Raw genomic sequence first — 16,125 nt, forward strand, 5'->3', positions numbered from 1 at the left:
AGATAGACGGAGGTGGAAACAAATGACGGAAGTGCAGTGGACACCTACGACCTATCTGCCCATGGATCGTGATGATAATGAAGGAATGAAGGACCATTAGCAGAAATGTCAACTCACTGTAGCATATTTTTTCTAATTTGTACTGTTTACTCCAATGCCTGTTGGAGTTACAGGCATTGGAGAGTTGCTACCACATTAGTTGGAGCGGTGTATATGAATCTGGCGAACAAGGGGTAGACATAGGACCACATGGCGGGATACTGTTTTGGGCGCCTCTCGTTGGCCACGTGTTTACTGTGCAGCAGCGGCGGCAGCAGCGGCAGCAGCTGGCGGACCTAGAAGGGGGTGGAAAGCGTTGGAAGCGAGCTGTGGTGGCATTCGGCGCCTTTGGCCACGGTGACGTCCAGCTTTTTGAAATTGCTGCTACTATTGTGCTGGACCGGGAAAGGGTCTTATTGCCCTCCTTCCCAAATGATCCATCTCGATCGAGCGTAGTAAGCTGTGACCAGGCCCGGCCAGCCCCACAGTTACTGTTCGGGCGGTGTCTATGAGAAGTGTTTATTTGTATTTAGTTGTTTGTATATTTCCCATTCTTGATCACCGCTTTCAGTGCGGTAACTTGATGTTCTGCTGCAAAATGAACTGTGCGTTGTGGCTTGTTGTCTCTTCCAGACACATTTCCCACTTCATGCATAACACGCCGTTTCCGTCGCCCCAGAGACCTCGCATCTTAGTGCAGGTGAGAGCAGCATCATTAGCTCCTAGAAAATCTAAAAGCATATTCAGAACCGCAAATTTAATGTAACCCTTAAGATAAAATGTGTATTTTTTTTACTTGGCGTGCAATTCACCAGATATCGTGGAAAAAGATGGAAGTACCCACACTTTACCCCACGACACGATATCGTGGAAAAAGGTGGAAGTACCCACACTTTACCCCACGACACGATATCGTGGAAAAAGGTGGAATTACCCACACTTTACCCCACGACACGATATCGTGGAAAAAGGTGGAAGTACCCACACTTTACCCCACGACACGATATCGTGGAAAAAGGTGGAAGTACCCACACTTTACCCCACGACACAAGGCCTGCCGATTGACGAACGGTGTTATACCTATTTATATTGCTGGGTGGACAGTGTAACAATTAAGTTTATTGTTTCTTCTTGACGTAAAGCTTTTGTGGCTGCTGGAATTCATATTATTTGGTCTATCGGTAAAGTTAACTTAGATAGGTTCAAAGAAAATAACAAAAACAATGTATTTATTGTTTCTTTTTCCATGCATCGTTACATACTTAGTTGTTGCTGCATTGCTCCAGGTACTTCACTTGGCATACAAGAGGTCGTGGGCTTAATTCTGACCCTGATGCCTGCAAATTTGGAGTTTGCATGTTCTCCCCGTAGTCGCGTGGATTTTTCCTCCGGGTCCTCCGGTTTTTCCCTCCACATTTAGAATCAATATGCATTGAGAGTATTTAACTGCTATAAATGTGTACATTATGTAATTTGTGACCAGGTTGCTTCTGAAAAAGCTATAGAGCTCATTGTGCCTTAACTGGTAAAACAAATATTTGCTCCAGGTTTTATTTCCTCATAATGTTGTGTAGAGTTAGATAAAATCACCACAATGGTGACATTAATAATAGGGTTTTTCCCCTTTTTTTCTGGCAACAAAACTGAAACCTTTTTACAAGGATTCATAGTCTGCATTAACCACAATACCTGCAGTCAAAATGCAAACAAAAAACATACTATGATAATATATGCATTGTCCTTGAAACTGATTGGTCCACACCAAGGGACGGCTTTCTTTTGAGCCTCGACCCAATTGGTGCTCGACCAGATGACGCCAAAAGGCGTACAGCTCAAAGACAATGCACTATCAAAGTAATGAGGTGACATTGTGCATTTAGTATGCGTATATATTTATGTGAATTTTGATGCAACACTAAGCAGGCATTATCTTTAGTCGTCACTGCCAGCATCCATAGTGTGCTCCTTCAAAAAAATAATTTGCATATTCTTAACATCTTGGCACACATTATCATTTACCTTGGAAACTTTTTTGCAAGTTAACAGATTATCTTTCCAGATGTCATTGTGTTTTTATGTTCTGCCTTTGCCCAATATATATTTTTAGAACTGTCATGTCTGCATTACACATGTTTTAACCAATTGAATGGAGATGTGAGAATACAGTAATGCATATATGTACTTTGCTAATAACTTTTATATACTTAAGCATATTGATGACGCCAATTTTGGAATAGTTTTTGTTATCTTTTTGTAATTACAGTCGGCTTGTAAGAATAGGTTTGTCCCTTTCTGGTGAACATGCAAACACAAAATAGAGCATGTTTTGTTGCATGTTCACCACAAGTATATGTGGTTAATGCAGACATAATTTCTTGCAAAAGGTTTCTGTTTGGTGTTTTAACATCTTAACACAACTGTTGTATTGCCAGAAAGGGTAAGACCTATTCTTATATTTTGATACTGGCAAGGGAGGTTCCATGATGCAGTCGGCTTTATAATTGACCGGCGTTCTCGTATGACGAACACTGCGATAATTTGCTAACACTCCGAGTGTCCGTGTTAATGGGTCATTTGCTGTGATTAATTATGCATTGTGGTGCTTTTGCTTTCAGCTCTCTCCACACGATTCTCTCACTCTCTCTCAGCCTGCATCCTCTCCTCTGCCTCTCAGGTAATAAAAAAAAAGGTTATGGTTAATTTAATCGTCTGACTGAAATGTAAAATGGATACTTATGTTTACGATGGAGATTTATGGTCATGATCCTGATTTTCACAATTGTTTCATTATCACTGCATTTCATACGAAACAAGTCTGCTCATTCTGGGGATAATTAATTTTCTTGTAGCCATTCCATATAATAATCTTTGTTCACTTTAGTGAGGTTTCCGTGTGTATATTGTGTCTGCGCTGATTGCACACGTATGTATGTGTGTACATGTGTACGTGTGCACGTGTGTACGTTTAACTTTTTCGCACCATATGTAGACGACATTGCTCATCGGAGGTTCTGACATTGAGACTACAAATCCATTTTAAGAGCAAATATCTGGGTTATAAAAGCAAATACATAATTATGTTCAGCAAAAATAAACACAACAGTACAATATTACAAAATAAATATGAAGTTCCAGAAATAAGCCCTTATTTTTTAAAATATCAGTTCAGTATTTCACAGTAGATAGTTGCAGCACGGATCTATAATATAAGAGACAGATTAGTCGAGTTGGTGCCATATTATGATGTTGATTTATACTCTTTGGTTCTTTCGGTAAAGTCACTGAAAGAACCAAAGAGTATGGATTTCTGCAGTCACGAAAGCTTCAAATCAAGATTTTTTTTTTCTACCTACGTGACTTTACCGAAAGATCAAAAGAGTACATATTATGATGGTTAGCACACTTGACTTGCAATCTAGAAGTTGCCAGTTACATCTTCCGACACAGCAGTTGAAACAATTTTTCTTAAATTCAATCACCTCTGTCCTCCGAGCATTATAAATGGGTATACCACAATTAGTCGATTGGGAGGTTTCATTTGGCAAGGATAAGTGTGGGTACTCCCACCTCTCTCAAGACGTCTCACCAGTGTGGAAGAATAGACCAAAATACCTTATTGAAAGGTTATCAGCATGAGCAAGTACAGTAAGGGAAAAAAGTATTTGATCCCCTGCTGATTTTGTACGTTTGCCCACTGACAAAGAAATGATCAGTCTATAATTTTAATGGTAGGTTTTTTGAACAGTGAGAGACAGAATAACAACAAAAAAATCCAGAAAAACGCATGTCAAAAATGTTCTAAATTGATTTGCATTTTAATGAGGGAAATAAGTATTTGACCCCTCTGCAAAACATGACTTAGAACTTGGTGGCAAAACCCTTGTTGGCAATCACAGAGGTCAGACGTTTCTTGTAGTTGGCCACCAGGTTTGCACACATCTCAGGAGGGATTTTGTCCCACTCCTCTTTGCAGACCTTCTCCAAGTCATTAAGGTTTCGAGGCTGATGTTTGGCAACTCGAACCTTCAGCTCCCTCAGATTTTCTATGGGATTAAGGTCTGGAGACTGGCTAGGCCACTCAAGGACCTTAATGTGCTTCTTCTTGAGCCAATCCTTTGTTGCCTTGGCTGTGTGTTTTGGGTCATTGTCATGCTGGAATACCCATCCACAACCCATTTTCAATGCCCTGGCTGAGGGAAGAGGTTCTCACCCAATATTTGATGGTACATGGCCCCGTCCATCGTCCCTTTGATGCGGTGAAGTTGTCCTGTCCCCTTAGCAGAAAAACACCCCCAAAGCATAATGTTTCCACCTCCATGTTTGAAGGTGGGGATGGTGTTCTTGGGGTCATAGGCAGCATTCCTCCTCCTCCAAGCACGGCGAGTTGAGTTGATGTCAAAGAGCTCAATTTTGGTCTCATCTGACCAAACACTTTCACCCAGTTGTCCTCTGAATCATTCAGATGTTCATTGGCAAACTTCAGACGGGCATGTATATATGTGCTTTCTTGCGGGCGCTGCAGCATTCCTTCACGGCGTAGTGTGTTACCAATTGTTTTCTTGGTGACTATGGTCCCAGCTGCCTTGAGATCATTGACAAGATCCTCCCGTGTAATTCTGGGCTGATTCCTCACCGTTCTCATGCTCATTGCAACTCCACGAGGTGAGATCTTGCATGAAGCCCCAGGCCAAGGGAGATTGACAGTTATTTTGTGTTTCTTCCATTTGCGAATAATCGCACCAACTGTTGTCACCTTCTCACCAAGCTGCTTGGCAATGGTCTTGTAGCCCATTCCAGCCTTGTGTAGGTCTACAATCTTGTCCCTGACATCCTTGGAGAGCTCTTTGGTCTTGGCCATAGTGGAGAGTTTGGAATCTGATTGATTGATTGCTTCTGTGGACAGGTGTCTTATACAGGTAACAAGCTGAGATTAGGAGCGCTCCCTTTAAGAGCCAGAAATCTTTCTGATTGAGAGGGGGTCAAATACTGATTTCCCTCATTAAAATGCAAATCAATTTATAAAATTTTTGACATGCGTTTTTCTGGATTTTGTTGTTGTTATTCTGGCTCTCACCGTTCAAATAAACCTACCATTAAAATTATAGACTGATCATTTCTTTGTCAGTGGGCAAATGTACAAAATCAGCAGGGGATCAAATACTTTTTTTCCCTCACTGTAATTGCAGTGCTGCAACTTTACCTTTTACGGTTTAGTTGGGTATAATGTAATGATGATGAGCATTAACATTTACATTGGTTCAAGCAGGTGTTCCTTATGGTCGTAGAGGAACGATTGAGTGGGAATCTTCTGAATTTTGTTTTCCTGCTTGGGATTGCAATTTGGGTGAGAAAGGGAAAGTTCCTCCACAGCCAGAAATTAATGAAGCAAAGTCCGTTTGCCCTCTTACTGTGAAGTGATTACTGTAAGCATCCAGTGCACAGATCCAGGCAGCTAATCTCACATGATGTCTCTTTTGGAAAAGGATTAGCAAAAACAGGCTTTATACACACCGAGATGTTAATTATTTTGCCAAAAAATATTAAAATAAGAGTTCTAATTAAAATATGGTTTGGAAAAGTCACGTAAAAATAATCTTCAATTGTGTAAAGGGAATGTATTTGGAAGCGTGCAAAACATGTGTTTAATTGGGGTGTAATAATTAATATTTTTCGTATAAATTTTGATTTAAAGCTTTCGTGACTGCAGTAATTCATATTCTTAGCTCTTTCGGTAAAGTCACGTTGAAGGGAAACAATAAAATAATAAAATATATAAAACAATAAAAATTCTCACGACGTTTCGACCATAACACAATCCAGAAAAACGCATGTCAAAAATGTTATAAATGGATTTGCATTTTAATGAGGGAAATAAGTATTTGACCCCCTCTCAATCACATCTGATGACGACCGTTTGTGTTATGGTCGAAACGTCGTGAGAATTTTTATTGTTTGATATATATTTTATTATTTTATTGTTTCCCTTCAACGTGACTTTACCGAAAGAGCTAAGAATATATTTTTCGATTCGTTTGTGTTGTATGTTGATGGATTCACGTCACCCCTGCAAACTGAATGTACTCTTTGGATTGAACTGCAACCATGAATCGTGACAATTCATCGAGGGTCAATTTGTGGGAGCAGGGGAGGTGAATTGTTCCACTATTGTTATATTAATACGTGATGTATTTTGCACAAATGCAGTGCCATTGCTCTGTGTAAATGTTTTGCGTAATGGAGATATTTATTCCATGCCACCACATTTAAGACAACCTTGGCAACCGTTTGAATGCTTTTTGCTCATCCTATTTTTACCATGACTGCCTCCGTATAATATAAATATTTCCATTGTTGCTACACCACGCACGTATGTTGAACGGCTTTCGTACCATACATAGCCAACCGTGCTAATTGGAGGTTCAGTCATGTCTAGACGTTATATACATCCACATTTTAATGGCCTCCCTATGCCGTCCAAGTCATGGAAGTTTGTTTGGCCATACTTCACCACTAGATGCAAATCAATTTTAAATAAATACATACGCTTCATTCACAGTTGGTTTTCTTATTTACAATTACATCCGTTTGAGAATAAATTTGCAACAGCTTGGAAACAATTTCACTGTCACTGCCATACAGTCCTCTACTTGGTCCTGGATGGTTCCCGTGCCGATGGCAAACTGAGTACATTCTGCATTAAACCCTGGAGAATAACCCTGGCCATTAAGTGCGTAAAAGCACGTTGTTGCTTGCAGCTCCTGGTTCACTACAAACATCACCAATCGCAACCTGGTAACTGACCCGAGAGTAGTGAAGTCCCATGGTTCAACTTTCGACGGAAAACTTGGACAACCCTCGACCGCTCGAGGACAGGGCCAGGGAAAATGATGCGGCCACTTAGTCCACAAGCGGAATGTGCGGAGTAGCCTAAATTGTTAACGTGGCCGCCACCCAAGTCAGACGATCGCCCACGTACTGAATGAACACTTGGCCCGGAGAGATCCATTCCCGGTGGCATCGTGGCCAATGGCTCTGCCTCACCTGAAGCTGTTGAATGGATTGCTAACCTCAACATCAAACTAAAACTTCTTCCCCCAGTCACATGAAGAAGAAAAAGACGTTGCTACACTTAGTTGTGCTGCTCCTGGTGCCCTATTCCCACAAGTCATAGCAACCACAGTAATGCATCGACTAATTACCTGCAGGGGAATAACACCCGCTTTATGGACGTGTGTAGGCGGTATGGATGAATGTTTATTAATTTATATGCTATATATATGTATAGCGATGGTACTGCCGCAAACTCGGTGACCTGTGTTTGGCTCCCAGCCATGGGTAACATGAGCTGCAAGTGTGATCTGAACCTCTACCTGCCCTTGACCAACATCTGACGCAGTGTGAAATTATCATCATGTTAAAATCACTTGGACACTCTCAACCTTCTGAATATTAACTAACTTTTTATTAATTTCAGCAGTGCTGCCTAATGAAAATTGATTGCACATTCCATCCTGTATACCATGTGGCATTCACTGAATTTCTATGTAACATTATCTACATGAAAATGGTTTGTAAATTAGGACTTTTCTTATATGCAGCACTTCATAAGTAAACCCTTCAGTGAATACTATCCACTGAGTGCAGTTGATTCTTTAAAAGTAAGCCACATTGTCTGACTTCTGTGCCACAGCACAACATTGCATATGCGACGCGCTGGGGAATGAGGTGTAGGCGGATATGTGAGAAAGGTCGGATATGCGAACACACGCAGAAAATTACAGCTACACCATCATACACGAATAGGTAACTGAGCAGACAATGAACTGCAAACTCTTTTTATATATACGTATGTAAGTAAATGTACGCAATATTAAGAATACATTACTGGGTGTGAAAACGTCATATTTATGAACGTCTATAAGGAATGACAGTTACACTCTGCGCGGATTCTGCGCTGATTGTGGGTGGCTAATTGGAAATTGGAAGATATGTGATGGTCGGATATGCGACATTGTCCTCTACTTAATGTATTGCCCCCTGGGTTCAACCGATGTTGCAGAATCCTTTAAAAAGGGCAGTTTGCCGTGGCCCCTTAAAGGCTTAACAGCAGCATGGAAACCCCATTCGTAAACTGTCGTGCAGCTGTGCAATGACTCATCGGAATCTAGGGACGATCCCTGTGTCCTCGTGATTAATAGGATCCAAGAAAAGAGGATGGTACGGCGGAGGATCTCCCGTTAAAATCCCTAGTTTTATTCATTGTCGTTAGTAGGAATAATATAGTACAATGATACTTTTTTAAAATGACATTACAGTATTATTAATGCAAAGTGAAGCCAACAAAGATGGTTTTAAGATCATGAGGAGTCAACGGAAACATACGATTGTCAAATTGCCAAACGAAGGCAAGCTATCAAATGCAGAGTAGCGTCGAAGCATCATCTTAATCTTTGCTGTGTGGTGTCTGGTTTAATTTATCAACAGCTGCTTCAGCTTATTGAAATGATTCAGAGATTACAGTGCAGCAGTTGAGTGTTCTCCATGAATTCTTCACACCCTTAGTGGGCATTTCGGAAATCCTCACATTCTGCGGTTCCTGCACTTCTTGACCATTTAAAAAAAAACAAAGAAATCTGGAATGTTTAGTAATGCAACCAGTGTGTGAAACCCGACCACAATAGTTGGCATTTTTCAGTTTACAATTTGACCAACAAAACAGATGTTGGCGTGAGTTACTGTATCACTGGCAATGTATTGTGTGCTTTTATATGCATGGGCCATATTATTGTTAGACATTTGTTTAGGGAAATACCAAAGCGTATTTCACTGTAAAGTCTTCATGCAGCATTATATTCACACAAGGCTGTTAAGTATTATTATTGGCATTATTGTTGTTTTATATAACTCAGCTGTGTATTGACAGTTGCAGACCCTCAACTTAATGTGCAGGCCGTGCACAACTTAATTTCCGCCAATGAGTACATTTGCTCCAAAAATAATAAGCAAACTGAACATTTTCGCAGAATTTTCTATTTTGAAGGATGTTTGTATGTTGAACATTTTTCGCAATGTACGTAGCCAACCATGCTAATCGGAGTTGTGGGGAATGGACAGCAAACTAAACACAAAAAAACATTGAATATGTAAGCCACATACACTTAAAGTATACTTTGTTCATCTCTGTAACAAAAATATATACACAGATAATGCATGCGTAGAATACTCTGAACACAAATATAGCTACTATTCATGCATTAGCTTAACACATAGGTATTGTGCGAACACATCTTTGTAAACTACTCTAATCTAATATCATGTTATATACATGAATCCTATACTCTGTGGAGTAAACCGATAAACGAGTCTTCCCATCTTCAGCGATCTGCAGATAGCAGCATGCAAAAAAGTATAATCACGCTTTGATTGAGAGGTCGGGGGGGGGGGTTAAACAAAGTTTTAAAACCGACGGTGTTAAACATCACTCAGTTGCTGCGACAGAGGAGGCGCAAAAGCAGAAGTGGTCGAGGAAAAATACTGGGAAGCCAGTGGGTGTAAGAATAAGAGGGGGGGGGGGGTACGTGCAAGGAAGAACAGAACAGTGAGAATTCGTGGAAATATTTCAGAACAAAAACAAAGCTTTTATTCCAAGAAAAAAATGCGCTGGTATGCATATATTGTTGTACAGAAATTCCTCGTTTAACCCAGTATATGCGTTCCTGAAAAGTGCCGCGTTAGGTGAAAACGTGTTAAGTGGGGAATTACCGTGTATATGTTACAGGGCATTCAAAAATGCTAATTTGAGGGTGAATTTATTCGTAAAAATATAATGAATGCAAAGAATGGTTTGCTGTAGGTAACAAGGTAAAATGTAACATCATGATAATGACTCACATGACAGTGGACACTTATGGGAGAAAAAAAATCTAAATATTAATTCCAAATGTTTACTTCGGAAAGTTTTATTGAGTCTTTTAGACTTTCAGGATAGTTCGCGAACGTGTGTCACACGTTAAAGGTATGTTTGCATATCCTTCGCCTATTCGTAGGTCCCATATATGAGGGCTAAGGTAAAAAAAAACATTGGTGGTCACCACTGCAGTGGACAAATTATCGCAGAGTTATAAGAACTGAGTGAAATAACATGCTTAAAGTAAGGCAAGCTTGGCCATTCACAGATAATGTCGACGTTTTAGCTGGAGAAGGTAATGATATAAGAAGCAGGTGGATATATGGAAAGTAAACTCTGAGACATTTGGAATGACGTTCGAAGGTCCAAAGGGTCCATTTGAACTTTTGCATTAAAATAGTATAGCTCATAATATATTTGCTTTTTTAAGATGTGGAATGTTTTTAGAAGTGAAAACGGAGGACTGGGAAATAAAAATTATTAGTAGAACACCAAAAAATACGGATATTCAAGTAATTAGAAAATGACCTGGGAAAACGATTGCAAAAAGTCGCAAGCCAATTCTTTACAAAATGTACTTTGTGCTGAATGGACCCATTGTGATGGTGTTAACAGATATTACTTTTTTGATGGGGACTCGATTGGAAAACTAATCTAGTGTTTACCTACTTAAAGTTGCTGCTGGAAAAACATCAAAAACAATTGGCAAATTTTCTTTACATGGAGATGCACTTTTTGCTTTGTATTTGATACTTCTTCATACTTTTTCCATGAGCTTATACTCAAGTACAGTGACTAAGTAAGAATAAAAAAAGTAAATGGAGTTTGCAGGAATATTGTAGAGGAGACGAGGAGAGAAAGAACTAAATATCCGGCGATCGGATAGGTTGTTGAGAAATTGGGAAACATTTGAAGTCGTAAATATACAATTGAGTCGCCTTATAAGAAGCTGGAAAGAAAACTGATGTTAAATTGGACATGCAGAGGATAGTTAAGTCAAATGTGTAAATACATTTGAAAAACTGTGGATATATCAATGTTCCCTTCCACCGAGCAATTCAATGGAACGTTGTGAATCTGTTAGAATTCTGTTTAAGAATTGATTAATGTTTTTTTTTACTTTGTGTAGAATATAACAGCCACAAATATGCGCAACATCTACAGATGAAAAGACATCGATTCTTGTGCACGCTGTTTGATGCATGCAAGTCTCATGGGCCGAAGTTAATTGATGCATTGTTACACCTCCCATGAAAAGGGACTGAGAAGAAGAGACTTAACATCCTGGGAAGAGGGGAGAGAAGAGGGGAAGACGTGAAAATGTGTTAATTTAGTTGTTGCCAAGACGACGGTGCTACTGATGGAAACTGGGGGGCAGCCAACGATGATTGACGATTCCGATGACATCACCTGCTTTAATATAAATTAGATATTTATTTTATATATAAATTTAATAATTAGATGTAATATGAATGTATTATGTATACTTATATTTATATATCATGAATGTAATTTATATATAAATTGTATATAATTTGCATACAATTCATACAAGGGGAATTATATATTTATATAAATACATTATACATTCTCTTAGGTTTTTTCGGTAAAGTCGGGTAGGTAAAATGATACAGCGATCTTTGCTGTGTCTGTCCCACCTGAAGACGGAAGCTTGTGTTGCCTCTGAAACGTCGTGATTTAATTTAGTTCTTTTTTTTTATTTTACCTACGTGACTTTACCGAAAAAACCAAAGCATATTAATCCTTGCAGTCACGAAAGTTTCAAACTTAGACATTATAAATTTTTCATATAAATTTTATTCATATATAATATACAAGTTTATATATTTTTATTTATAATTTATATACGTAGAATTGATATCTGGCTTTTTTCATTTTTAGAGGTGTCCTCACTATGTGTATCAAATTATACTGATAGGAAATGTAGTGGACTGGAAACCCAACCGGGATGAATTCACAGGAGGCAGGGGATTAATTGTGTATGTCTGTGGATGTCTGTCCACGTATATCTGGACACCCGGATATATAACAAATGCGCTCCTAGTGGGCATTACTGGTAGGAAACGTAGTGGAATGGAAGCACAACCGGGATTAATTCACAGGAGGCAGGGGATTAATTGTGTGTCTGTGGATGTCTGTCCACGTGTATCCGGACACCCGGATAAAATGGGAGGGGTGGGGCTGGGTGGAGAGGGGAGGGTGGGGAGGGGCTGGGTGGGGTGGGGTGGGGAGGGGCTGGGGAGGGTGGGGAGGGACTGGGTGGGGAGGGTGGGGCGTGGGGAGGGTGGGGCTGGGTGGGGGGTGGGAGGGGTGGGGGTTGGGGGAGGTGGGGCTGGGTGGGGTGGGGCTGGGTGGGGAGGGGCTGGTTACCCCGTGGTGCCCTTATAAAACTCAACGTTTAACCTACTCACGCCGGCTTGTGCCTGCCCTCACAGTCGGGCATATTTGCGGAATACACCACGTGGTGCTGCCGTTGACCCTGGCCATTGACCGAGCAACCCAACCTTCCTACCAGCTCCCTCCGCAGGAATGTGTTGGTTTCGGTAAAGTCACTTAGAAGGGAAACAATAAAATAATACAAATTGATGTGTATCAAATTACATGTAGACGTATGAAATGTTACGAGAGAACAGGCTGCTCTGATTTTTCTCGCACTGGCGAGTTTTCCCAATTCCGTGCACACCAACACATGAATGGTTACACGCTGCGGGGCGAGCGTGGTGGAAGAGAGGGGCCTGCGTGGGAGTCCCGTGCGGTGAGGAAAGGCCGGGGAAGAAGGGAGGGGAAGGAAGGGGTGGGTGACTCGCCAGCTACAGATCGAGGGCACGCGTAATTTTCCGACTCTTTGTGTGCGTGTGTTTTGTATGTGTGTGCTCGCAAAGAGCACTTGCCCCAACAGTCTGTTAAGGCTATTCGGGGGATGTTTGTCTTTGTGCATCTTTGTACAGTTGTCCCCTAATGGGTTCACATAAATTGCGTGTTTTGCGTTAGGTTACTCGTCCATTTTTGAACGTGAATTGCTTTTTGTGTTTAGTTTGTTGTCCTTCCCCCGCGCCACCGATCAACACGGTTGGCTTCATACGGTGCGAAAGAAGTTCAACATACATACAAGAGAAACTTGTGTTATATTCTGAAATAGCCTAAGTCAGTCCCCTAAGGCCAGTGTACAAGTCTCTTACGTCACGGAAATACATAGCGGGTTTTTATGAAACGGGAGGCGATATCCGGCCAGGTGGCTCAGCGGTAGAGCCAAGTGGCTTACAATAGTTTTGAGTTCACGTCCTGGATGGGAGGATGAATCAGCCCATCATCTCATGCATTGATAAAATGAGTACCACTGTGGAGAAGTCAACAGTAGTTATCTTAAACTTTCCCCTGCCAAAGGAATATGGAATTTTCACTGCTGGCTCAAGGCTGTAGATAGATGATGAGCACCACGTCAGTTCTCATTTAAACAAGACATCGGTTAGAAAATATTTCACAATTAACCATATTTTTCTGCATATAACCCGCGGGGTATACCACTATTTACAAACAAAACAAGACCCTGCGGGGTATTTGGAGGTGCGGGATATCCCAACAATATTTTACACGTGTGACATGTCATAACTCGTAAAAAAAATTCATGGTAGGACTATCCACTATGCAACACTTACCTTTGACTAAAGCACTGCTGAATAAACCACTCACACTAAAATTGCACATGTTATCACGTTTTAAATTAATTGTTTGTACAATTAAACGACGGTGTTTGAAGTGCGTGCACTGTTTACCTGCGACGAGAGAGCTGTGGGAGAGAGAGGTGGGAGTTGGGGGGTGGGGCAGCTGGGGGGAGAGAGAGGTGGGGGGTTGGGGCAGCTGGGGGGAGAGGTGGGGGGGTTGGGGCGAGGCAACGGCGTCACCGTAGTGCCGCTATTATCTGCGCAGTGCGCAATCTACCAGTGCTAAAACTGTACTTACTTATTTACCAGTTATGTGTTACTTATTTCCTGGATATTTACTTTTGTTACTTGTTTACTGTTTTACGTTCACTCGTTTCCGGTTCGTTTGTTCTTTGTGCACGTTATGATTTTAATGTTAACAATTGATAGTGGAATGTATTACAAATGTAAACTTCGTATTAATATGATGGAATTAAGCTGCGGTAACGACGGTAAATATATTAATGCATGCGGGGTATATGGAGGCGCGGGCTATCTGAAATTTGTTTTACACAAAACGCTATTTTTGCGGGGAATATGCGTCTGCGGGTTATATGCGGGAATATACGGTAAGTTAAAATAAATGTTAACAATCAAGTTATGGTGAAAGGAAAATCTAACAACCAACTAAAGGTAAAGGTGCAGCCCTGCAATTTCTTTCTCACGCCACTGCTACCTGAAGGGCCTCCTCTCGAGGTACCTCGAGAGAGCCCCTTCAGAAGGTGTTCTGCCCACTCTTCTGCCAGACATTTTGTAAGAGGTTGGAATAACCACACGTTTACCCACCACACAGCCGTTTGACTAATTGTGTGTGGTGCAACCATTTATACTGCTCGCTTGACAGAGGCGAGGGGACACAAGACACGTGTCCGCTGTCCCATACGCCTACCCTAGTGTGACCGAAAACAGGGTTAACAAGCAGGCATTGAATTTTGATTTAAAGCTTTCGTGACTGCAGGGATTCATATTCTTGGTTCTTTCCCTTCTACGTGACTTTACCGAAAGAACCAAGAATATTAGCAGGCATTGATTTCTTCCGATTCCATTCCTTCCAATTCTGTTTCGATGACGTGAATATACGTACGTGTACGTCATCGGAACGGAACCGGAAGAAAACATAAAATAAATGTATTGTTACCGAGGCTCATACAAGGCCATTAAGGGAGGGTGTGGCATAGCTTGGCGCCAGCTATGTTAAAAATGAGGTCGTGTTGCTACAGTTCTCCGTGGTGAATACAATGTCTATAAAAAACAGCGGCGTGCTATGCCTCTCTAAATAAAAATTAACGCTAACCCCCTCGTGCATTACGAGATTAAACGGTGAACTGGACCCAACCCTGCAACCTGCTGATGTCTCGGAAACGTTGAAAGGTTAGAATGGACTCGTGACGTTTCACGTTTACCGTAAGTATAAAAAAGGGGCCTTGCACGTCTCGCTTGACGCCGCCGTGCTCCGTGCGTTTGTTCCACAGTGGAGCCAGCTTCTCCATGCTGCTCGTGAACCTGGGTCCCGAGCACCTGCTCGCCCTCCTGCACGCAGCGCTCATGGAGAACAAGATCCTCATCCACTCGTTGCGCCCAGCCATCCAGACCAGCGTGGCCGAGGCCCTCGTGTCGGTGAGGGTGGAATGGAGGGGTGACGGTTAATCAAGTGTGTGCCGGTTTATCTGAGAGTGATACTTGTGGTTGGTTCACCATTTTTTTCCAAGTAGGTAAAACTTTTCGAGACAGAAACTTAAGTCTACATTTTTACATCGATATTAGAAATAATATAATCTTTTAGAGGTTCTCACCGGTCAGTTTTAGAGCATTCTAAGTTGATTGTAGAAAAGCAGTGGGGCCTTTTAGAGTACAGTATACAGTAGTGTATGTACAGGCTGCCGTGGGCACGACTACTCGACAGCGTCCAGAAGTGCACGGCAAGATGCCGGTTAATAGAGCATTCTGGATGGTTAAGTGCTGAAAATAGAGCTTTTGCTGTAGATGCATTCAGAGCACGGTGTGCGGCTCATCTTCATGTGATACAGGGGTTGGCTCGGTTTACTCTACGTTTCCTGTAGTAGAATTCGTTTAGTTGATAATAGTAGTTTGAACATTTTAATCTAGAATAAAAATACTGTTTGGTGACAAAATCTAAATAGGGGAAAGCTGAGTATAGCGTCCTGACCTTGCAAAAAAAAAGGAAGAAAAAAACATGGACACGCACGGATTCTGTCACGCTTTCTAACTTACAGTTGACCTCGGAAGTTTTTACTTTGCGATAATTCCAAACCGCGCAACGTGACGAAGACTCGCGGTGCATGGTGAGTGATGTCGTGACATGACACAGCACGTCATGACATCATGCTCGTGTAGTGACCTCATCTCGTCATGTCGCACACCGTGACGTCATTGCCCTGACTGCGAAATGTAATAACGTCCAGGTTGGTTGACGTATTGTTTAGAAAACCAGTATCA

The 16,125-nt window shown here is 41.4% G+C and overlaps 1 protein-coding gene across 4 annotated transcripts in view; it reads left to right on the forward strand.

The window, feature by feature from the left end:
• Window positions 1-16,125, forward strand: part of LOC116956544 (C-myc promoter-binding protein-like) — a 133,219-nt gene that overhangs the window by 53,423 nt on the left and 63,671 nt on the right. For all 4 annotated transcript variants that reach the window (XM_076065699.1, XM_076065689.1, XM_076065681.1 and 1 more), the window contains exons 7-9: window positions 673-739; window positions 2,655-2,713; window positions 15,141-15,285. In XM_076065699.1, the coding sequence (XP_075921814.1) occupies window positions 673-739; window positions 2,655-2,713; window positions 15,141-15,285 (271 nt within the window). The remainder of the gene's footprint in view (window positions 1-672; window positions 740-2,654; window positions 2,714-15,140; window positions 15,286-16,125) is intronic.

Source organism: Petromyzon marinus, chromosome 1 (assembly GCF_048934315.1).
Source record: "Petromyzon marinus isolate PM22_M1 ecotype Great Lakes invasive population chromosome 1, UKy_Petmar_22M1.pri1.0, whole genome shotgun sequence".
Lineage (NCBI taxonomy): Eukaryota > Metazoa > Chordata > Hyperoartia > Petromyzontiformes > Petromyzontidae > Petromyzon > Petromyzon marinus.